Source organism: Fusarium keratoplasticum, chromosome 2 (assembly GCF_025433545.1).
Source record: "Fusarium keratoplasticum isolate Fu6.1 chromosome 2, whole genome shotgun sequence".
NCBI lineage: Eukaryota > Fungi > Ascomycota > Sordariomycetes > Hypocreales > Nectriaceae > Fusarium > Fusarium keratoplasticum.
Window position 1 is genome coordinate 2,861,730 of NC_070530.1, and position 22,912 is coordinate 2,884,641.

The following is a 22,912-nucleotide window of genomic DNA, read 5'->3' on the forward strand; positions in this document are numbered from 1 at the left end:
TTGGTTTGTTTGTTTGTTGGGGTTTTTTTCTTTGTTGTTGCTTTTTTATTTGGTCTGGATTATTGGTCGGTTGGCATAACTTGATGACGGTCGATCGGGTTTTTGGTCTGGTCTATGATGAGGCGTGGGAAAGGGAGGGAGGGGGATTTGAATTGTGGTATTCAATGGATGAATGGATGGATAGGATTGATTGATGGATGGATATTGGCTTCCCTTGTTGTGTTTTAGACGTTGATAAAAAGACCATGATTATTTAACTTGGGGTCTCTTGACAATGTGGTATTATCTATACGTGGTGGATTGAGTTGACTCTATCAACTTGTACATGTCTCACTTACAGACATAGCCATTGAGTTGTGTTCACTCACAGTAACAAACACCTGAACTCTTCAACAGTTATCTATGGAGTATATCCTCCCCGAACCAATAACTGCTCGACTATCCTCCGAGCCAATAATTGCAAGTCCTCGGTGAGTCTCCAATAAGAAGCATCCACAAACAACAAACCCTTGTCTAGTTCAACTACCTGCACTTCAAGGTCATGGGCATCTTTCCAAACTCATCCACCAATTGGCCCACGATGGGTGGAATTGGGCATATATACCCTTGACGGCGGAAGCACAACCCGCCGCATCTCGCTTGCTTTGGCTACTGCATCATCATATCATCAAACTCCCCCCAACGAACCACAGCAATTCCCATCCAATATTCAATCAGCCAGCCTTATTTCCTTAAACCACGTCAGCTAGTGCGCCCTCGAGTTGGGCATCACTGCGTCTGAGTTAGCTAGCAGCAGCAACACACCAATATCTCTCCCTTGCAACGCCATGCATATGCATCCATCCCCCCCTCCTCATCTGCACCCCAGAACCAGTCGTCCGGGCGAGGCGACAGTTGGAGGCGTGACGACTTGCAGAGACGACATGATGAGTTGTCTAGAAGCTCACCAAACGGAACAACTACCTCTGAACAAGGGCATCAACTACAGAGCAAGGGCATCCATGTTCTTCAATATCACATCACATCATAGAAGCGACTTCTACACAAGTCGACAAACTTGAATTGGAGTATTTGCAATGCTCAAACGAGGAAACCAAGGGGGTATTTTTTTTCTCTCCATCCGCAAGCTAAAACACCACACACATTTGACAAAACAATTTAAAAAATAGAGCAAAAATAATAAACACATCCCATCCACCAACAGAGCATCATGTCAACGCCAAGTAGCACCGTGTCAGCCGTAAGTGTCCAAGAAACAAAGCAGAGCAACTATAAAAACAGCATTAAAAGGCGGCCGCGAGGCCAGTTCCATCTTGCGTTGCGTAGCGTGTTGTAGCCGTGAGGCCCATCAATCTTCCGATATTCCCACGTTCCGGGCGCCCTCCCTGATAAAGTGTCGTGTCGTTAGAGGCTCTTGGTCTGGCCTAAGAGCCTTTCCATCTCGCCATGGTTGTTGTAGTTGTTGTTTGTGAGAATGGCGGTCCTGTGTAACCCGCGCAGGACCTTGTCTTTCTCCATCTCGTTTTGTCTTATTTTCATCTCTTTTTTTTCTCCTTTTCTTTTCCTTTTTCATTTCTTTAGTCAATGGTCTCTGACCATTGTGATACCATGAGGCTCCTGGGAACCACCAGGGCGATTAGGGAGGGTCATTAGCCTGATTAATGTCGTGAACGGTGGGAGGTGCTGTGACGATGGGAGCTGTGGCCGTGGCTGTGGCGATGGGACGAATGGTGCGACGACGAGTGTCTGTGGTGATGATGCCGGCTCGAGGTACTGCTGCTGTCGAGATCGCGCTCCAAGCTCTCAACCCTGGACCTGTAACCCTTGACGATCTCCTTGATATGGGCGATGCGGTCAAAGTCCACCTCAAGCTCATCCAGCTGCTGGAGGATCTCGGTGTAGCGAGCGATCTCAGCGTCGGCTCCCCCAATGATACCATCGGCTTCGTCGTACTGCAGCTGCGTAAAGCGCTGTGCTTCGTAGCTTAGGTGCTGTATCCGCTGCTCGATGCTGGCCATGAGATGGTCAAAGTAGCGACCCAGAGCTGATAGCGATGAGCTATCTAGCATCAAGAGGCCCTGGCTGCTGGCGCGGCTGGCGGCGCGCGAGCTGCTGGATCCCCCTCCCAGCGCCGCTTGGCCCTGGCGTAGCAGTTGGATTTCCTCGGCATCGAGGCCTAACTGGGTGTCCGGGACGGCCTGTGCCGACATGGCGGGCAGCCACTAGAGGGGCTGCTAGCTACGGCGCGGCGGGGCCGAGGGGATCGTAGAGGCGACGGATGCGATTGAGGTCGGGAGGGTCACAGGAAGGTTCTGGTGCAATGGATTGTCGCCGGACGGCGGTTGGGTATGTGCCGAGCTGGTGGGCGAGGAGAGATTCTGTGTGTGTATAGGACGGCTGCAGCGACTCGGGACATGGACTGTAGCGGTTCGGAAGCGGCCAAGAGGCCGAGAGGGGAGTCGGGACTCGGCGATGTTGTGGTAGAGGTAGAGGCGCGGAAGATGGTGATGCCAATGGTTGCGACAAGAGCGCGCGCAGAAGCGACGGTGATGGAGACGACCAGGACGACAACGGGGACAACAGCAGCTGCGATGGCGCTAGAATCGGCGTGTGCTGTGCTGCGCAGAGCATCATGATATCGCGACCGAGACAATCATGAGCATCATCGGCGGGGAGGGCGTGAGCGTATGCGCAGGTAGTGTAGCGTAGCGTCTCTTGACTTTGTTTGGAATGGTGTCAGTGTGGTGTCGTTGGGTCGATGTCGGGTCGGTAGGTTATCTTGTCTGGAGGCTCCCAGACCTCGCGGCACCCGGACGAGAAAGAAGAAAGAGGAGAGGAGAAGAGGTGTGAGCCGGCCTCTCTTTTTGGGGAAAGGACGGGAGAGCCGTGATTGGAGAATGGGAGGAGCAACAAGACGGAGGGGAGGGGGGGGAGGACGCAGTAGAAAAGGGCCGGTATACCGACCGAAAGGCGGCGGAGAGTGGGCGGCGTGGGTTTCGGTGAGAGAGGCAGGGATGATTTGATGGGGGTAAGGTAGACCCAGGTCAGTTTGTACCAGGGTCAAGCCTGACGTCGACCAGGGTGCGCTGCGCTGAGGATGAGTTGACCAAGTGGTGATGACGATTCGACCGATTTGCTGCTCGAGAGCCGAGAGGACAGGAGAGTCGAGTCAAGTCGACTTTGTGGGCAGCACAGCACAAGCAAGAAGACAAGTGCAGAGGGAGAAGAGACGGCGCGTGGGAGGTGCAGCGACCAGCAGGGGTATCGTTTCTTTTGATTGATAAAACCCCCGGTTGTTAGTTTCTCTGGGGCTGAAATTCGTCGATGTTGGTTGGTGGTGTTTTGGAGGGAAAAGACGGACTAGACCAGACAAAGATGGGATGGATGGATGGCTAGATGGATGGATGGGATGCGGAGGGAGGAGAAGAGGAAGGAGGAGGAGACGAGGTTGCACGAATTGCTTGTGATGCTTGCACGTGCAACTCGAACTGCCTGTCTTGTTTCAATTGAAGAGAAGGTCCTTGAGCCGCGGGACAGATTTAGGTAGAGTCAAGACAAGGCACGGGCGTGTGACTCGATCTTGTCTTGTCTCGTCTTGATTTGTCTTGAATGGGTCGCTTCGTATCGTGGAGATGGAAATCAGTGCGGCGGCGTCTAATAACAAAACAGTGACAATCAATGGATGGATCACCGCCTAAAGACCTTGCAAGACCTGGGGGCCAGGTACCGACAGAGCGGAAACCGGCGCAGCAGCACCAAATCTCAGTAGCGCGCGCTAGCTGAGCTCTCCAAGGCCGATCTCGAGACCGATTTTTCTTTCCTTGCTTTTCACGGCAGATGAGAAGAAGAAGAAGAAAAAAAAGCAACAACGGTCGGTAGGGGCACTGTTGGGGCAGACAAGGTTGGTTTGGCGCGAGAGCCTAGCAGGGCTGTTTGATGAACCACAGTAGCTGGCTGTTGATGGTGGTAGTGAGTGGTGGTGGTGGTGCTAGACAAGGTCGGTGAGAGCTTGTGTGAGAGTAGGCGCCCAGACCGTGGTGAGAGGAAATAGGTCTAGTCGCCAAGGGAGAAAAGAGAAGAGGAAATAGGATCAGAGAGTGGGAAAAAGAAAGAAGAAGAGAAAAGCAGTCGACCAGAAAAAAAGAAAAAGAAAGGAGGTGGTGCAAGAGAATGGAACGATGTAATAGTCGATAATGCGAAAACATAATGACCGAGACTGGCAAAGTCAGGAGATGGATCATGATACACCTCAACCGTCATGACCCGGGATGGATGGATGGATACATGATCAAACACACCGACCTCTATTACTTACTTACCTACTGCCTCTCCCCGTCAACCGATGCCGAGTCCACCACGAACGGGGAGCCGCAGATTGCTGGCAACATACGACAAGGAGCTTGCTTCTCTTCCCATGACCGAACCGACAGACGGAATCCCGGATCATGGGCCGCCGCTCTGCCTTTCATTTCTCGTCTTCGTTTGTGGGACTTGATCTTTGTAGGTGGGACTATTATATCTTGTCTCGCCCTCGGTTCAACTTCCATCTCGATGCTAGGAACGGAGTAGTCAGGTACTGAAAAAGGTGAGGATGGAGACGCGGATCCATGTACATCCAATATTTTCCTCTGACTGCTGCTCTCAGCCTCTGGCAGATTCCCATGCTGTCCTGTCTTGTCCCCTCGGCTGATCATGACGGAACCGTGCCACCTCGGGACATTTGAAAAGAAGTCCATGGATCCCTGGGCTCTCTGTGTCTTTCACCTACCCACGCGCCTTGGGACGGACGAGAGCCACGCCTGCATGGGAGCAGAGCCACGCTTGCATCCATGGCAAGGGGAGCCACCCACGGGGAACCGCCTGAGGAGCCCCGAGACGAGATGCGACGGTAGGTACCGTCTGTCTGTCAATACAAGTCAAGTCAGGTCACGCCAGTCCGGGCGGTGACGGGAGCAACATCCAATGCGTATGAGTATTGCGTACCTAGTATGGTCCAGCAGCGGAGATTGTATCCAACATGGAAGACTTCTTTCTGCTCATACAAGCATCTGCCAGTCATCAATTCAATGGAACACACCACCAGCCCTACATCTACAAAGGAAGGTCCAGTACATACGTAGTGATTGCCAAACTCGGTAGGTGCTAATGTAATGCGCACGTGTCTCTCAATGCATGAGCTCCACTCATCCATTTCTCTCTCAAACATCCATCATCAAACATCCATTTCATATCCTCCATGACCAAAGGCATCCCATTCAAATAACCAACTCTTCATATGTCATTTCCACCAAAGAGTTGCATCCTTTCATTTCATCCTATCCGCAATTACAAGTACAAGCGCCGGCATCTACCGGCCCACCTTTGGCTGAAACCTATTCCAAGACATGTCCAGGCGCCCTGTCTCAAATCACCCTCATCACCCATCATCACCATGACTGTCGCCGTGCCCGTCGCCATCACTCACCCATCTACCTAGCCTCTCCGTCGATCCGGAAATCGGCCTCCAGCTCCCCGAAATCAAGCCCCCTCCAGTAGTTCTAGAGCTGGCGATTGGGCCTTTGCCTGTGGCGCGCGCCAGACGAAACACATCCTGGCAGGGGGCACACACGACGAGCAAGGAATCACTCGCCAAAACCCCTTCAGTGCCAGCCACACCAGAGAGCGACTTTTACCTACCAGACAAACAACCACCGTTCATTCGACCTCGCGCGTTCGTCCCGTCGCTCAAGGCGTTCATGTCGATTTGCACTGCATCTGCATCATGCATCTCGCCGCCGACGTGCAGGATCCCATCCCCCCGTTCAGCCTCAGCATGACGTCCTAGAGGCACAAGACCTGCGCACAGTGATGCTCTTCAAACCCCGGATTAAGAGCCTGTCGAACCCCGGAACCCCGCCGCGACTCTGCGCCTCCCCCGCCCTCACCCTCGCAAACCATTCTCGAAGTGCGGATTACAGTCCCCGATGTTGGTGCCCTCCATCCGATCACTTTGCCTGTTCTCATCCCCATGTCGCATTGCGAGTGACCTGCACGAGGACATATCTGTCAAGTGGTTACTGCCGCTGCAAGTAATACCACCCCTGTCCCGCCGTATCTGTCTGTCCCTGCGTGCTGCCTGCGGTGTTTTCACCCTCCAAACCGGTACCTGGCAATCAGTCAGTGTCTCCCTAGGGGTAAGCTCTGAGCTGCCGTGCTACGGCCATCCTTTTGAAGGCGATTTGACGTCAGAGTAATACGAAAGGATGGCGTGCTCTTTGCGCCCTTGTTCGTTGACCTAGCGCTGACACCCTCTGGTGGTGATGCCCTCGCCATACCACGGTTCTACCTTTAACCGCAGCCGGGGAGGGGTGTCGCACGGGATCATGATCTTTACCCACATGTTCCTTGCATTCTTCTCCCTTCAGCCGTGGCTGAGCTAGACCCCGGATTCTCGGAGTCTGTCCGGTTTAAGACGTTGCGCGTAGCCCCTCGTAGCCATCGACTGCCCCAGACTCTCATTCTGGGTGGCTAGTCCTTGAAGATATGTGTCGCTAGATGTATGCTCATGACTTTTCACGCCATGACACCAACCTTTTGGGCCGCTTGCAGATTGGGAGCAAGGGCAACACAGAGCCAAGGTCCTTGGATTGTGTGACCAGCACTCAGCTCGCGGTTGCCGGACATTCACTCACGCTTTGAATACTCCTAGTATGCCAAGTCACTAGCAAAATGATTCTGTTGAGATGTGCAATTCTCTGACTGGTCCAGAGTTGGGTAACTGGGGAAAGGGGTTGACGGGGATATAGATCTCGACTTGGTATTCCCGAAGGTATCTCGTGATACCTTCAGCCATGATCCTGGGGTACGTCAAACTTTAAGCAAGCCAGACTACTTCCGCGCTCTCCGTCAATACCGAGGTAAACCAGAGAGCTGGGTAGGAGACATACCGAGTTACATCCAGCTCTCCTGATCTGTTCATGGCAACAGCACCTTGGCCGTCACGAACCCCAGCCAGCACCCATGAAGCTCTCAAGGCAATGATGCCGATTCTTCTACCAAGCAGAGGGTACACCTATATCATACATAAGACTACTAGAATACCCGAGTCTATGGGCCGAGGTCGTTTCGGGGCCGCTCATCGGGGGTCTCGTTAGACATCATGTCAACTCGGGGCGGTTCCGAGGCCTTGGGAAGTCGCTGGGGTACGCACACCGTTCATGTTGACCCAGGCGACTATTGCCAGGACCCTTGCGATTAAAACCATCCTGTCAAGTTCGGCTCTTTATTCTATACTACATCCACACGGCTCTCCGGGGTTTCGTTCGTTGACGTATACACCCTACTTCAGGAGACATCTCAGGGGCTTAGTCTTGCACTCTCGGCAAGTAATTACAGTTTAATAATCTAAACACCGCACTTCCTTTCGAGACTCTCGCCTTCAGTACCATGTGAGCGTTTACACGAGGTTCTTTCTTCCTCTTGCTATTCATTAGTCGGCTTGGTGGTAAGGCAGGTCAGAGTTGGCCGGTTGAGGTAACTTGGCAAGCGAACAGGGCAAACGACGTCATGCAGTCGATAGGCTTTGCCCCTAATGCGAAATGCTTGTCTCCTAGTTAATGGGTATTTCTTTTCCCCTGCTTGAATACTTATCCGTCGCCCTCCCTCTCTCCAGCTCGTCGCCTCGTTCTGATGTCTACCTCTCTTGCACAGCTGAAGCCCCTATCGCTCCGGTTCCAGCCGTCACCTTGAATTCAACGTTCATATACCCATCACACGTCCATATTCTCTTCGTTGTAATTCGATAGGCTGTGGACGCGATTTCTTCCTTCAGCCCATGTCTTACATCACAACGAATAAGCATTTCCAAATACAGGTCCAAGTCATCAGCGACTCCTGCACACACAACATTTAGCCCCGAGGTCTCTTTCGGGAACTTCAATACATTAATTTAGGTCTTTTCTTTTTAATATTTCAATTGGTCTCTGATTACAGACCTGCCCCCCTAAGAACATCAAGGGCGAGTGTTCAAAGTCCACGTTTTAGATGGACACTTAGTAAGGCTTTTCGATGAGAGGAGGTGGCTTGTAAGTTGGTTACTTCCAACAGGTTCTCGTCATGCCGGAGTCGAACATTTACCTAGTATCTATGCTCAACTTACCCCCTTCAAGGAGCCATTCGAGGTTCTGGGTTGTGGTCAAAGGTCATACACCACCACCCACAAACAAGCGCAACCCCCTTCCCTCCTAGCCATTCATTTACGCCTCATATGACTTCCTTAAGATGAATCAATGTGATAAAAGACTTCGTATATAGCTGCGAGTGTGTACATGTGTTGCCCCCTCCACATCACTCTGAGCTGAGCGCTCACTCTAGGGTAGCTCAGTTCATCAGAGGACGGCCATGGAACTGCATTGTGAATGGCAGTTTAGGCAAAATAATTGATCGAATGTGATATGAATATGTTTATGATGGTACTTGGTAGTTATATACAGGTTGTATGGTTATGCTAGATAAAGTGTGGACATATGGCAAGCGAGTTGCAACACCATGGTTGGGCAGCTGGCCTGATATTCACTACAACTCCATTACAATAACAGCGAACATAAAAAAGCTCACCTAAAGCTCACTCATTGCATTTTCAACGAACGGTTTTGCATTAATATGACGCTGTAAAGCTTCGAGTGTAATGTTTTTGTACATCGTGACTCACAGGCTGCTCTACATCGTGAGTTCACTGAGTCCTTTCACCCTCAACTTTGTCGACAACAACTGACCCGCAGCCAGACACTATCAGTATGAATATGCTAATTTTCCCTTCACATCTCTACTGTGACCTGTAGCCCTACTAGGTCAAGAGCCAGAATCAAAGCTGAAACTTCCTCACCGCCGAGCGAACCACTCACCGATATTCTAGAACCAGACGTGGAGTTGCTGGATGCCACGAAGAAGCCGAGTTGGCAGCTGACTCCAGGGCACCCACTCGCAACGTGGCATTGTGTCTACCAGAGCACGAAGCCCATTCTCAACAGGCCTTTCACTACATTGCACAACAATGAAGCCCAGACAGCTCATCAACATACTACTCCAGCCATCTGCAGCTACTCTTCACATTCAAATCAAGACCTTGGTTAACCTCACATTCACCTCTCGGCAAATGGTATTTTCTATCACCACACCTTTGAGCCAAGCGTCTTGTTTCCACAACTCGTCTCAAAGAGAAAGCCCCCTCAAGATGCAGCGTGACTACACCCTCTCCCACTCTCTCACCGCAACTGTGTAGATATTCACATCCTACAGGCAGACCTAACGCACACCGACCCAAAAAGGTTCCTAGCTTATAGACTCTGACGCACTCGCGACAGTGCACGTCTGAGGAGCCAATCGCGCCGCCAGGGTCGTAAACTATTGACTCCACTAACTATGCAAAGACGCTGGCAACCAACACTTGGCCTCTTAGTTTCCGGTGCACTTGGCTGCGACAGTCTCGAGTAAGTTTGTCGAGAGAGCCCTCGTGCCGTGAAGAAGCTGGTGCACCAGAAAGTGAAACAGGTTTCAACTCGTTGCTCATCGAGATCGTGGAGCCGCGTCTCGCTTAGAGTCGACAAACATGCAAGCGAGAGAGACAGCAACTGAAAAGGAGTGAGATAAGCAAACAACCATGCTCCACCATCATCATCATGTCTCCCCCATGATGAAACAAACGTCTCCTCCAGAGCCTTCATCACCAACAGGCAAAAAGCAAAAAACCACATGGCCACGAGCGTCGTCCGTGCTTCGCGCTCGTGCCGCGGACAAAACGCGCTTGCATAGGATCCCATCCGGGGCAGCAGCAGAACCCTTAAGATGCTGCTCGGGACGGAGAAACGGGGGTCCTGGACGACGATCACCGCTTAGGGCGCGCAAGCGTTTATCGGGGTTCACGTTCTGTCAGGTTCCGGTGCAGCGTGACATCGTGTGTTTTCCTTCTTCGCCCAGGTTTTTCTTCTTTCGGAGACGAGAGCGGTTGGCAGGGAGTGGCCCCTGCTCCCGAGACCTGAAACGCCTCGGCGTGGGACTTTGAGCCAGGGCTTAGTGTTTCCTTTTTACTTTCTTTTTTCCGCCTGTGAAACCTGCTTATGTGAAGATGATAAAGAACGCCATAGGAGAAGGGAGGACTATCCACGAGGAAAGGGAGCACAGGAGGTGGCATCAAAGGCCAAGCAATATGGCCATGCCATGCCATGCCATGCCATGCCCTGTGGAGTGACGTAAGTAGGGAGGAAATGAAGATCTGTCAAAAGAGGGTTCGACTAAATCACGGCACTTACATGCAAGTCAGGACAGTAGCAGTAGTAGTGGTGGCCAACCAAGTAGCCAGGCCAATGGGGTCAGCCGCTGGGTTAGGCCACAATTGGCAATGGATGGATGGCAGCTGGATGACAACCATTCCCAAAGTTGAAGCTGCGGCTGCCCAGTTTCCACAGACTCTCTGCCTGACCTTACCTGACCTGATTCGATTCCCGAAGTCGATCCCGTATCTACCAGGGCTAAACATGGCACTGGAACCGAGGGAGGAGGAAAATCATCTCGGTGGCCGAAGGGAGCAACTCCGTTCTGTCATCCACTCTGACGGGGCGTAGCTGGAACAGGATCGGTTTCCGGCACGTAATAGAGGAAGGAATCAAGGTTTACCGTGCCTCAAGGCCGCCGTCGTACCAGTCTCGGCTGGCAAGCAAGGTGATATCGTCTGAGACTGAGACTGACCGATCTTTTGGTTGAAGCTTGGCGGCTCAAGAACCCTGGCGGATATGAAGGTGCCGTGGGATATGGAATTCTCCGTGTCTGGTCCTGAGTCAGTGTGTGCAGGTGCAAGTGCAGACCAAGGGGCGTAAAGTTTGCATACCTGGTCATCTTGAAGCCAGGTTAGGTAGGTTACGATGGATGAGACCCGGCTGGACGGTGGCCGGACGGCAGAAGGAGACGGAGAATGAGTTGATTCAAGTAAAGTCCGGTTGACAGGAAGCACGGATAGTGTGGGTTGGCCGAGCTAGGCAGGGCAACGTGGGCCGCACGGCCAGGCTGCCAGGCTAGGCCTTACCTGAAGGATCCAAGAAGCCTCGTGGAAGAGGGTCCTCGTCGATCAATAGACACGGCAGACGGGCAAGGCAGGGACGGATGAATTCATGGTGCCGTACGAGTGGGAAGTGGAAGTGGATATCGACGCCCACGCCGCCGTCGGCAAACCCTCGAGAGGAATGGTGGCGGAGTTTTCCGTTGACGGTTAACAGCCGGGGATCGTTGAACCCTGACGACATGTCACCCGAGGGGCACAAGCAGGAAGGTGCATGCGCAGTCCGCGGCCATGGCCGTGATCTTGGGAGGCTTGAGCGACGGGAGGGATCGAGGATAATGAGAGAAGCGGAGGTTTTGGTGGATGTCGTCGACGGTGACCATTCGGGATCCGATGCTTCCCTGCTGACCGGTCAAGAAGGGTATCCAGCGATCCCATACCATGCTATCCCGCGAGGATGGAACCGCCATGTGCTGCAGGGAACGAAGACCTTGTGTCGCATCCTCCATCAGGTCGGCATCAGGACAGGCAGCCTTGCAGCGATCCAAGCGTGTGGGCATGCTTCAGTTGGTATCCAGGAGACTCGTAAGCGAGGATCCATCTAAAGACATATGCAGGAGCAGAAGCAGAAGCAGCAGCAGCAGCATCACTTTGCATGCAAGAGCTGCAAGTCCACGACCCCCAGCTCAGAACAGAGAGCGAGACAGAGACGGCGTCGTGATAGTTGGACGACAGACTATCACGTTGGTACGTAGTCAGATATGTGCAGCTAAAGATGGAGAGAGCAAAGACGGTCAGTATCGACGCGCACCTGTCAAAGTAGAATCTGGGAAGTCCCTTGCTGCACCGGCCGTCGCGGTGGCATTACGAGTGGAACATGGGGTGATGCCTTTCCCCAGTGTTTGTGTTTCCATTGCCGCCCTCGGGATTGCCAAGAGGAGCTCGAAAGGTAGGCAACATCATCAACAACAACAGGAGATGGGCCAGATCTCAGGGGGTCATGGTGTAAAAAGCAGGCTTGGGAGTCCCGGCAATTGAAAACCGGCCAGAAATTGAGGGCCCATGCGCTGCGGGCGTAGGGGGGTGACGATGATTGTGATGGTGTTGGAGGTTGGAAGTTTGGAAGTGCGGGACTCTCAAAGTGGGAGAGGCCGAAAATAGGAATAGCTTGAGGACATAGGTTGGCACAAGCAGGGAAGGAGGCAACTCAAACAAGATGAAGTCCTCGTATGTGACAATATCTAAGTTTGCCCGGCGGGACGCAAAAAGTCCCCGATAGGTAAGGATTCCCTTCTATAATTCATCCCAACTATAGGGAGAGGCGAAACCTTGATGCAGGAGAGGTGCTGCTGCTGCTCGGACTCTGATGGAGCGAGTGTGTAACAGTCACGCCAGAATCATCCATTCACCGCAAAAAGAAGAAGCAAATTTTCACGATCGAAGGATTCGATCTTTAATGAAGAGCAAGAGAGAAACATGCAAGACCATGGGAATGGTTCTACCCAGAAATATTTCCCGCAAAACCCATGGAACATCCAAACAAACAGGCCTCATCCTGTACATGGAGACAATGGCGTACGCAGTGGTGCTGTCGTGGACGGGAAATCCTGACTCCGGCAGTGAAGAAAGAGGGTTGGGTGGGGTTTCAGGGGGGTAAAGGTCCCCAATTGGCAGCCAGCAGCCGCAACTTATCCACTGGAACCAGACCCCCGGCCACGGGCATTTGGCCCTTCTGGCCTGCTGGGGTTTAGCGCGACAGGGCGCCAAGAAAGAGGAAAACCCCTGGGACCCGACGGATCTCTGGGGGGCGTTGGGAAGGGGGAGGGTGTGCAGGAAGAATTGGATCAATCGGAGCCCCGGCAAGCTGTGGATCCTTCTTGGAAGCGCATCTCGAAGCTCTTCTCTTTTTGTTCGGGAACACAGACAGGGCAGGGCAGGGCATGACCATCTCTCTGTAGCACAAGGGCGATACGCCCTCCCACACACTCTCTTTCACGCCCCCAACCCGCGGGACCTGCACGTCCACATCCCGTACCGCTGCTGCTGCTGCTCATGTACGTTGTTCTGGTCTTGTACAACCCATGGATCTCCCCTCAACCACCCATATCCATCTCATCCACTGCTTTGGTCCTCGACCAGCATCACCCTGGGACACGATAGCGCCCTGCGATCCTTTTCTCCCCCTCCAATTGACGTCGTCCTATCCCCTCTTTCTTCCATGAGCAATTCTTTCTTTCCCTCGGTTCCAGGCCTTTTCCCCACCGACGACCGTTGTTGGGAGGTACCAGGTCCCAGAAAACGTGGCCTTGATGGGATCCCCCTTCAACGCTTTCATGTGCAAGACATCCCACAATGGAGAACACAAACAAAAAAAGAAGTCAAACAACGTCAAAGCACACAAGAGATGAATGAAAATAGAATCCTTTGCATGTTGAAATTAACTCTGCCTGCGCCCGCGGATGACGTCTCCCGCTTTGCCCTGCCGCGCCGTGTTCCCGTCTTTTTGACGTGATATTTGCATAGAAGAAGGGCGCTGATGAGAGCCCCGATTCTCCCCTCGGAGCGAGCATCATCCATCGAGCAAAGACGAGGCCATCGTCAGCCATCGGCCAAGATCATCATCATGTCATGGTACGAGATGCCCCGTTCACACCGCCAACACGGGCAACGCCAATCTCTGTCGGGAATCCTCTTCGCCGACCTTAATTGTTCGCGCGTGTCAGTGTCAGGTACTAGGCTGAAGCACGAGCACAGTGATCGGCCTCGAAGCCATCCATTGCCGTGCCCGTTAAATGAGTCGTGCAATGGGGGATGGATATCAAGCTATTCCGGCACGGAGAAGCCAACGATAATACCCTATCCCACTCGGCCGGCGCTCTGCTGCCATTCTTCCACCCTCGCTAAACCTTTGCACGCCCATGATCCAGCCGATCATTCCAAGCAACATCCATGTCCCTGACTGACCTAGGCCCCCAGCCCGTTCAACTTTCTGGCGTCCCTGTCCCAGCACGACGAGCACAGGACAAGACTCCAGAAAAGACACGAGGCGGGCGGAGCAGCATCCCGAACCGGTCCGTCCAGCCCTGACCAGAAATCCCCAGGTTTACCCCTACCCGCCTTGGGCTGGTTCCCTTTTGGCGCGCATGCAACAGCCCTTTCTGGGTTGACGGCGCGTCTGTTCGTCGTTGCACATGTAAGGCGATATAAGCCCGTCGGTATGGATGGATCATGCTGCGAGAAAACCCTCGGGAACTCGGCTCAGCAATCACGGACTTCAGTTGGGTCCTCGTAGGACTGTGGTCATCGCCCCAATGTCAGCTTCGTACCCAAGCGAGTCTTTCAAGGAAGTTATTGCTGGTCGTCTCTTGGGCCCCTGTATTTCTCCGCCTCGAGGCAGTGTAGTCGACGACGACGTCACACTCTTGGAGGCGCAAGTGACACTGGCAATGGATCTCCAGAGCAAGGGTCCTGTCAAACTCAGAGTTGTTGGGTGGGATTCATGCTCTTGTTTACAGTAGCAATCGGCATAAGAAATAAAATAGAAATTATTCAATAACGGCAAGGAAGTCTTGACATCTCTGGCGCCCAGCAGCCAATCAGGTCCCGCCCATCTCGTTCTTCGTTCCTGATGTCTCACTCCTTTCCGACAAACCAACAGCGACACTCTCACGCACGACTCTTCCACCACCAACCCCAAAACCCACACAATATGCACCTCCTGCCACCGGCTCAACCGCCAACCCGTGCAACCAGACACTAGGAAATCTAGACGTCATTTATTCCCTCTGTCTTTTCCCCTCTCTCGACCGATTCTAGAGTTTCCATAATCTCCCTCAATTGGTCCGCTTACGAACTGCCGCACATACGCAGGACACACAAAATCTCGGAAATGACCGCTATACTCGCTTTACACGTAGCTATACCGCACGGACTGCTCAACCCATCAAGCGCATGAATCTCAAAATGTCTTGGTATATTGTTTAGACCCACGGCTGAAATAGCCTCGGCCTTCTTCTGCTCCTTTGCTCTGTCGCTCGACTCCTATCAGTCGATGCCCTCATCCAAAAAAACGCCATGCATGATGCTTCGCTAGGCCATCAACCCAGGTTCCAACTGTACGCCGTCTAAGTGACCTCGCCCGCTCCCAGGAGCTTCAACGGGCCCCGACAAATAAACAAACAAAAATGATAAAAGCACCACAAAACAGAGTGTCCAGTAATACAGATCCAGGTCGTGAAGCGAATGTAGCTTTTCCTTCCCTCCCCCATCCTATTCCCCTTCCCTTCCCTTCCCACCCTATCCACAACGCCGTGCCAGTTGAGCCTCCCAAAACGAGGACTCCGTGAGACCTCCCCCCGTGACATGTTGGAGAAAATATCGAAATCGTATCACCGAATTATCGTTCCATGAGGCGTCGCTCATCGACCACCGCAGTCATCATCTTCCTTGGCCATTTAGCCACGCATAACGGAGCCGTTGAACTCGAAGCTATGGCAGCCCCTCTCGTGACGCTTCATGTTGCTGCGTACGCTGAACGCCTTGCCGCACCCGGCATGTGGGCACTTGAATGGCTTCTCCCCAGTGTGCGAGTGGCTGTGGATCCTTAGGCTGCTTGGTCGACTGAATGCCTTGTTGCATGTCGGGCAGATGTATCGGTCCTGGCTCTGCGGGAAAGCTGCTGCGCCTGTTGGGTTGAGATAATGGTGATGCTGCCATGGGTTTGCCCCTGATTGAGCAGGTGCCGGCATGCCTACTGGAGGAGGGTACGCCTGGGGGAGGGGACGTTGATAGTAGGGGCTCATTTCTGGAGCAGGGGTAGCACCAGGGTGCTGTGCCGGAGGGTAGTATGCACCCATCGGAGGCTGGTTGACGTAGGTGGTGGAGTAGGGCTGCTGAGGGTAGGCCGCCGGAGCAGGAGGTGTCGCTCGAGGGATGGCCGCGGCAGTTGGCTGGCGCTGAACATCAGGCTCCAGCGGCGGTGTCGTCTCGTAATAGTAGGCTCTAGAAACCGACCCAGGATACGCTTGACTCGAGGGCTTTCTTGCAGGAGAGTTGGCTGGTTCGAATGAAGCATCTGTGCCCATGGGGGGTGTTGGGGGCAGCCCGCGGTGCGATGACTTTGCCCATTCTGATCCAGATCGGGTATGAGACGGAGCAGGAGTAGCTGTAGGAATGTGAGTCACCATTCCTTTTACCTTATTCTCCAGGAAAGCCACTCACCTTCGAATCGAGGAGAATGTTGCCGTGAGGCGGGGGAGGCTTCGCTCGTGGGGGAGCCAGCATCAGCCAGACCCAGAAGGTTTGAGATAGAAGGCAGAGAGCACTTGTAGTCTTCCATTGGGGGCGACGGAGGAGGATTCGGCTTGTGTCGAGGAGTGTAGTGGGTTTCGGGTTGAGGAGTGTATTGACCAGACATAAACAGAGAAGCTGATGTATGCATTTGTAGGATTAATCACGGCGTTTCCAAGCGTCGGACCAAAGGTGGTTGGTTGGTCAGTGTCGGTCAGTGCCGGTCAGTGTATTAAGACAAGAAAGAGCAGCTCCAAGTAGAAGGGGCTGTTTGTATTAAGAAAGAAGGAATGGCTCTGGCCGAGATTAAAGAGCCTATAGAGTTGCCAAGTTCGAGTTCGATGTGAAGGGTTCGCCAAAAGCTGGTGTTCGCAGCCAAGTTGTCGGGGGCTTGGGAACTTAAGTAACTCTCTGGTCCGGACAAGGAACCTGTCAAAGTGGAGGGGACCCGTCTATCAGATCTGAAAGCCGTCGACGCCTTTGCTGGGCCTACACCCGCGTACGCCCCCTCCAAAAGGCCCTTCTTCCAAGCGCAGCTGTCACAAAATTGGGAGTGGGCCCTACTGGTGCGCCAGGGCCTGGGACTGAAGGGCATCGTTGGTGGCAGGGTTTGAGAGCAGACGATAGGTAAGGGAAGGGGCCGGTGACGCTGACGGGAGGTTCCCTGGTGCCGCTCGATGGGCCTAGCCTCCAGGGTCATTGTCGAACATCTGTCCCGGCAGTGACGTCCCCACCTTGAGAGGAAATGTTGTGATGACTCTCGTGGTGATCCTGAGCAGGGGGAGGGACCCAAGGTCCAGAGGGTGTGCGGGATGCCGAGGTGAGTGGAAAGGGTGGGTGTGGGTGAGATCCGGGAGTGTGTGCCAAAACTCTTTGCCATGCGCCAGGATGTTCATGGATCGCCCCGTGGTCAAACGGTCAATAGGCTGGTTGATGCACAGGAAAATCGCCCTCATCCCTGTTCCCTGGTTGTGGCTCTCTCGGGGTGTCGATGGCATTGACCACAGTCATCTTGCTCCAGCCCACTTACTACATTGTCCGTCTCTTTGTTCCTGTAGAACGGCCGCCTCTCGAGCATGCCTCACTTCGCCAGAGTCGACAGTAACGTTAGGGTTTTTGCGCAGTGACCTCTGGCCCAGTAAACTACACCTCGGCGCCGGCGCCGGTGACGCACTCGCCCGGCCGAGATAACCAAGGCACAGGTAGAGGCGTCCATCTAACTTTCGGCCAAGCGTGCCATCCCGGCCGCCGCGCTGCAGCGACTCCCGGGTCACTATTTCCCCTTTTGGGTGTCAGTGCCGCCCCGAATGCTGAACCCCCCAGGCTCTCCCTCCACCCCGGTTTGGTCGCTGTGGCTTGCGCGTAGAAGTCCCATATGCTTCTACTACCCCAGAGCTGGACTGGCGCATCCTCTCTCGAGTCGCCAGGGAGCACCTTGAGACGTTGATTGACTCGAAACCACTGTTTGGCACGAAACCTCCCACATTGTTGCGCGTCTCTTTGATGCCCGGGAGAGCAAGCATTCTTCATGCCGACCGCCATCTAACAGCTCGTGTCTGAGATTTGGACTGTGACCTTGTTTCTTGTCCGGCACGCGATAATTTTGCGATGTTCTGATCTGCAACTCTGGTGAGCGCTTCACATTCATTCTGTTCAACCCCTTGATACCCTCAAGGTTGAAACTCGACGAGTTGGCTGGGCAGCTCCTCTCTGCCAGACATTAATTGTGCTGGTATTAGTCTTCTGCCTTGGCACCGCAGCAGGACAAGTTGATGTACTCTACCAGGCCCTCACACATCTGAACCCATCGACGGTATGACGGCTGCCGTGGTGCCTACCCGCTGCAGATTCTCTTGCACTGGTCTCGTGGCGTAGAGTTGTGATTCTGTAAGCGAGCTGGGCCGGCGCAACGACGGCGTTCCGGCACTGCGTAATGCCGCCGTACTGGCTGTGTTTGGGCAGCGGCAAGGGCCCCATGCTGCAACTGACATTTTGGTCGTTTTCGACAACGCTTTTCCCTCTGTCGTCACTGGGCAGGCAGGCTAATTTGGACGATCGTCGTTTTAGCGGGCGCTCCCCTTCCTCGCTTACACTGGCGGGATTTCTTGGCGCGGGCCAAGGAGGCGGGCGTGCAGTGATCGACCGAGCTTTTTCATGAGGGAGGGTACAAGGGAATGAAGCCAACCCGTCCAGCACCCTGCTTCTCCCCAAGTTGGTGGTCCAAGGCAACAATCGAGATCCCTCACTCTGACAGTTGTGGCTACTCTGGTTGGTGCGTGTGAATGCAGACAGATGCAGCAGGGCCCTGTGCCTCTTGGGACAGAACCTCAAGTCTGGTTCAACCGAGTCCTAACCCCGATACGGTACTGCAATTGGCTTGTTGCCGGTCCGAGAACGGGTGAATAGCGGATGAACGATCCGTCCAAGGATGAGCATCCAGACCTTGGCAAGGTGCTGTTGAGACAAAGCCAGACGAGCCGTCTTCAGACCGCGCGTGTCAAACTTTAAGCGACGACACGTGCGAAGTCCCTTACTTTGCTTTTGCTATTTCGTCGTGGCCGCGCCGTCGTCAGCCACGCCCGGCAGGACAAGTCAGCGCCAAGAAGAATCAAGCGCCTATTCGTGTGCGCGGAATTTGAACCTATTCCGCTCACACTTGTTTTCGAATGGCGTCTTTGGTCGTGGTAGCTGGAAGCGCTGGACTAACTAGAACCCGTTGCGTTGCTGTAGACTCGGAGACGACGTCGGTTTTCGTATCCCTTTCCATATCATTTCAGACGAAGATCGCGTTGCCCAAGTCCTCCCTCACCTACCACTTGATCTGGCCGACGAGTGTGCTGCAGCACACGCTCGAGTGATGTGCGCATTATGCACGACAAGGTTGCTGTGCATGCTGTTACTGCAAGCTGTCATTCTGCTCGATGTGATCTCCATTCCCTATTCCGTTAAGTCTCAAGTCAACCGCAGCATCCAACCTGGAGTAGTCGTTCTCGACCCCCAGGATCCCACGATTGCAACCCAGCCCTACCTAGCATCCAAGCATCCTGGGCAACTCTACCCTTTCGGGATGTGCCCTCGACGTTCCCGTCAGAAGATGCCAGGCTGATGAAACGGTCATACTTCGGACCATCCCCCGATTGCCTGCCGTAGAACTCACGTCACTGCCGAGCCTCCGTAGTCTCGGACCTTTCTCAGGACCCGGATCTAGCAGCGACATGCTTTGGCACCTTGACGTTAGTCCTGAGGCACAGCCGGCCACGCCGTCGGTGTCTGGTGTGGGAAGGGCGCTGATCGGCGGGGTACCACTCGTATACCGGCAGTGAGTTGTGGATCACTTGAGTGGATGAGTCGCGCGAAGCTTGATGTCAAGAGAGATTGCAAACTGGCGCTGTTTCAGGCGTCCCTCATAAGTTGGATCGAAGTATTGACTAGGGCGAATAGGGAGGTGAGGTGGGATGTTTCGACGGGAAAAAGATTCTTGGGGTTCCGTGATGCAACGCAACTCGCGCTGCTCTTGTTGTTTTGGTGGAGCCAAGGCCAACTGGGCCGGATAACAATTATCCAGTAGGTACCGAACTATTAGAGGTGGTGAGACAAGTCTGTCGCCGGGCATGAGGCTTGCATAGCGCACGATGGTCGCAACATCTGCGCAAAGACACGAGCAGCATCAACTTGGGTGCTCTGGGCGTCGAGTATGGGGCTGAGTAGATGTTGGTAGCTGTGTCTTGGATCGAAGCACGGCGCGGGTGGAAGTGAGGCTCTCCCGCGGTGTCGGCATGACCAAAATGCCAGACATTGCAGATCATTTGGGCTGGGAGTTTGCGAGGGCTGCCAGCATTGTTTCTTTTGGGAGTGAGCGTCATAGTCGCAAAACAGACGGCAGTTTGGGCAGATTCGTTCGTTACTCCACGTCCATACTACCGAACCAGACAAGCCTCAGGCTGTCCCAACTGACCGGCAAGCCAAGCGGGATGATGATGGCTGGGAAAGCTGGGACAGAATCCAGCGCTTCTATTGGTGGGGGTGGAGGAGCTAGCAGCTGCCGGGGTTGCTTCCAGAACTGGTCGGTGGGAGAACAAGGTTGAGGCTTGAAGAAAATCTGTCGATCTCTACAGCCTCCTGCACGGTTCGGCGAATGCCCAGCTCAGCGGAGCAGAGAAAGCCAGCGAATCCGATAGCGAATCCGAGGACTGTGGCTTATTTGATGAAATCGTGGCTGAATTGAATGACGCGGTGAGCATGAAGCTGTCTTGAGAGGATAAAAAATATGGATGTTGCCAAGAAACAAGTGTTGGTTGTTGGCTCTTTCCCAGGGGGCAGTGACTGTATTCTAAGGCAGGTGCAGACTGGCAGCGGTTGAATCATGGGAATGCATGAGACTTGCTGTTTCCCATCATCAAAGCCACCAAAAAGGGATGCGTGCATAGAAACCTCCACAGTGGACCATGCAACAACAGTTCTGACCCCCTGCGTGAAAACAAAGTCAGCGGCCTTCACACGTCTGACCTACCCCTTCGGGAGAACACTGCTGGCATTAGGGAGCCCCTAAGGATCTGACTGTCCCGAACGTTAAGCGAGTTGATCCCCTGTAGGGCCCCTGAGACTTAGCGCGCGTCGACGGGAGGCACCTGTCGAGACAGAGGCCAACGAACCTTCCTTCGGTTGCGTATCCTGTACGAGAATGGAAGGCGTTGGCCGATTAGTCAGACAGGTTTGATGAAGCTCACAGCAATCCAGCTAATCGTAGACATGAATGCCTGGAGAACCAAACAATCAGCTCAGCACAACATTGTCAAGTGAATCCTTCCTTCGCCAAGGCTCTTGATTCTGTAGGCCTTGTCATGCCACTTTGCGATCGGTGTGGATTCATTCACCACAAGTCATTTTCTTGGACAATCCTTTGGGCGATGCGGGACGAGATGAAGCGAAGCGTCTCTGAGGGAGGATAGGATCTCGTGATGGAGACGGAGAGAGCACAGGACACGACGCGGCGACACGGACCTGGGGACAGCCTCGCGGAACGGAGGCCGATGCTGCCTGAATAGCTTCACCACTTGCTTGGCTCTCGATTCTGGGTCCGTTCATTCATATCCAAGCCACTTATAGATGACTGCTTAGCATTTGCTTACCAACGAGACCAGCGCGAGCCTCGCCAGATTTAGCACCCAAGACATCATCCGACCACCGCCACCATCCACGGCGATATATCATTAATTCAACACTGGCCACGGCATCGTGTGAACTGCGACCGTCAGCGGTTGATAGGTGTTGATAGATTGGCATGCCCAAAACACGACCGAAATGTGCAAGGACATGCGACTGGGGTGAACCATGGCTCTGCATCAACCGCATCGACGGGAAAGTCCGAGCTATTGGTCAGCACCCGCGCCCCAGAAGATCAGCAAAGCCAGACGATGGATCCGAAAAGCCAAGGCGCCCGGTTTGGGGGCCTTGGGGGGTCCCAGGAGACCAACGGGCCACGAGGATTTGCTGTGATCTTCAAAGACGGCGGCGATCAGCAGGGGCCACCCTTGACGGACCAAGGTGTCGGCCACGCGAGATGTGGATTAGACTCGATTCGGGAGCCACACACCCCCTTCGCCCTACCTCCCCACTCGTCATGATGGCCTGATTTTAATCTCTTGCGTCGTTGCTAAACTCGTCGAGTGTGACACTTCCGTCTTTGGTGCTGGACTTGGCCGCCCTTAGCTTGCCCCGATGCGTGCGCTCGCGCAACCATGGGGTTAGGGGTTTGAGGGTTTGGAGCTTTGAGGCTTCGGTTGGGCTGCACTAGACTCGATGACGGACCGACAATGCGAGACCCTTTCTGACCTGTCGTTGTGCCGGACGCATCGAGTCTCTCCGCCGTCTCCGGTGCCGCACAATCACCAACAACACCATCGTGTTCGGCTTCATTACTCGACTTGCCCGTCGCCCCGACTCGACTCTATAACAAGCTCTATAGCAAGCGTCCCGGTTTCAGGATGGATTCATCTCCCATCGACGGCACGGCATATTCCGCCTCGTACTCTTGTTCTATTTTGCTATTAACTGGCTTTTGCTCCCTTCCCCGAGAGCCAGGCGCCCCCCAACCCACAGACCGTTGTCGACGACTCCACTGCCACGACGAGATTGCCCGTTTTGGCAACTCTGGTCCGTGTCGGGGAAACTTGATCGACTTCATCCCATGTTATACTACAGGACAACATAAGCAGTTCTTCCAGGGCCTCCATGGCCGGAACATTCCGCCATGGCCTCTTGTTCACTTGGTTCCTTTTTCAAATCAGTCCATCGCCTGAGAGATCGTCGGCACGTCAGACCCTTAACCCGGCTTTACCGACTCCGGTTCCGACAAGGCAGAGTCCCTTGTCCTGGGAACACATGGATGGTGCCGCGGCAAGTCCTGCTGAGGGCAAGTCGACGATTGACTTTGGCTTCACAGGCATGCTGTCAACTTGATGGTAGTCTTGATGGGGGACACTGCATTAGGCTCTTTTCAGCTCCCTCTTTGAGAATAGCTGCCTCCAGTCGACCCTGGCCGTTATCCTTCTCGCCTGCCCCAAACTCGGGCCGTTGACCTTACAGCGGGTGTGC

At 53.8% G+C, this 22,912-nt stretch overlaps 2 protein-coding genes across 2 annotated transcripts; both read right to left on the minus strand.

Moving 5' to 3' along the window:
- Positions 1 to 1,658: 1,658 nt before the first annotated feature.
- NCS57_00280300 (Biogenesis of lysosome-related organelles complex 1 subunit CNL1) lies at positions 1,659 to 2,210 on the minus strand (the record flags this gene model as incomplete). The annotated part of the gene is made up of 1 exon (XM_053052821.1): positions 1,659 to 2,210. The coding sequence occupies one exon, from the start codon at positions 2,208 to 2,210 to the stop codon at positions 1,659 to 1,661; it is 552 nt and encodes a 183-aa protein (XP_052918067.1).
- A 13,273-nt stretch (positions 2,211 to 15,483) lies between these two features.
- Positions 15,484 to 16,469, minus strand: NCS57_00280400 (uncharacterized protein; the record flags this gene model as incomplete). Its single annotated transcript, XM_053052822.1, has 2 exons — positions 15,484 to 16,193; positions 16,250 to 16,469. The coding sequence occupies 2 exons, from the start codon at positions 16,467 to 16,469 to the stop codon at positions 15,484 to 15,486; spliced, it is 930 nt and encodes a 309-aa protein (XP_052918068.1).
- Between the last annotated feature and the right edge of the window lie 6,443 nt (positions 16,470 to 22,912).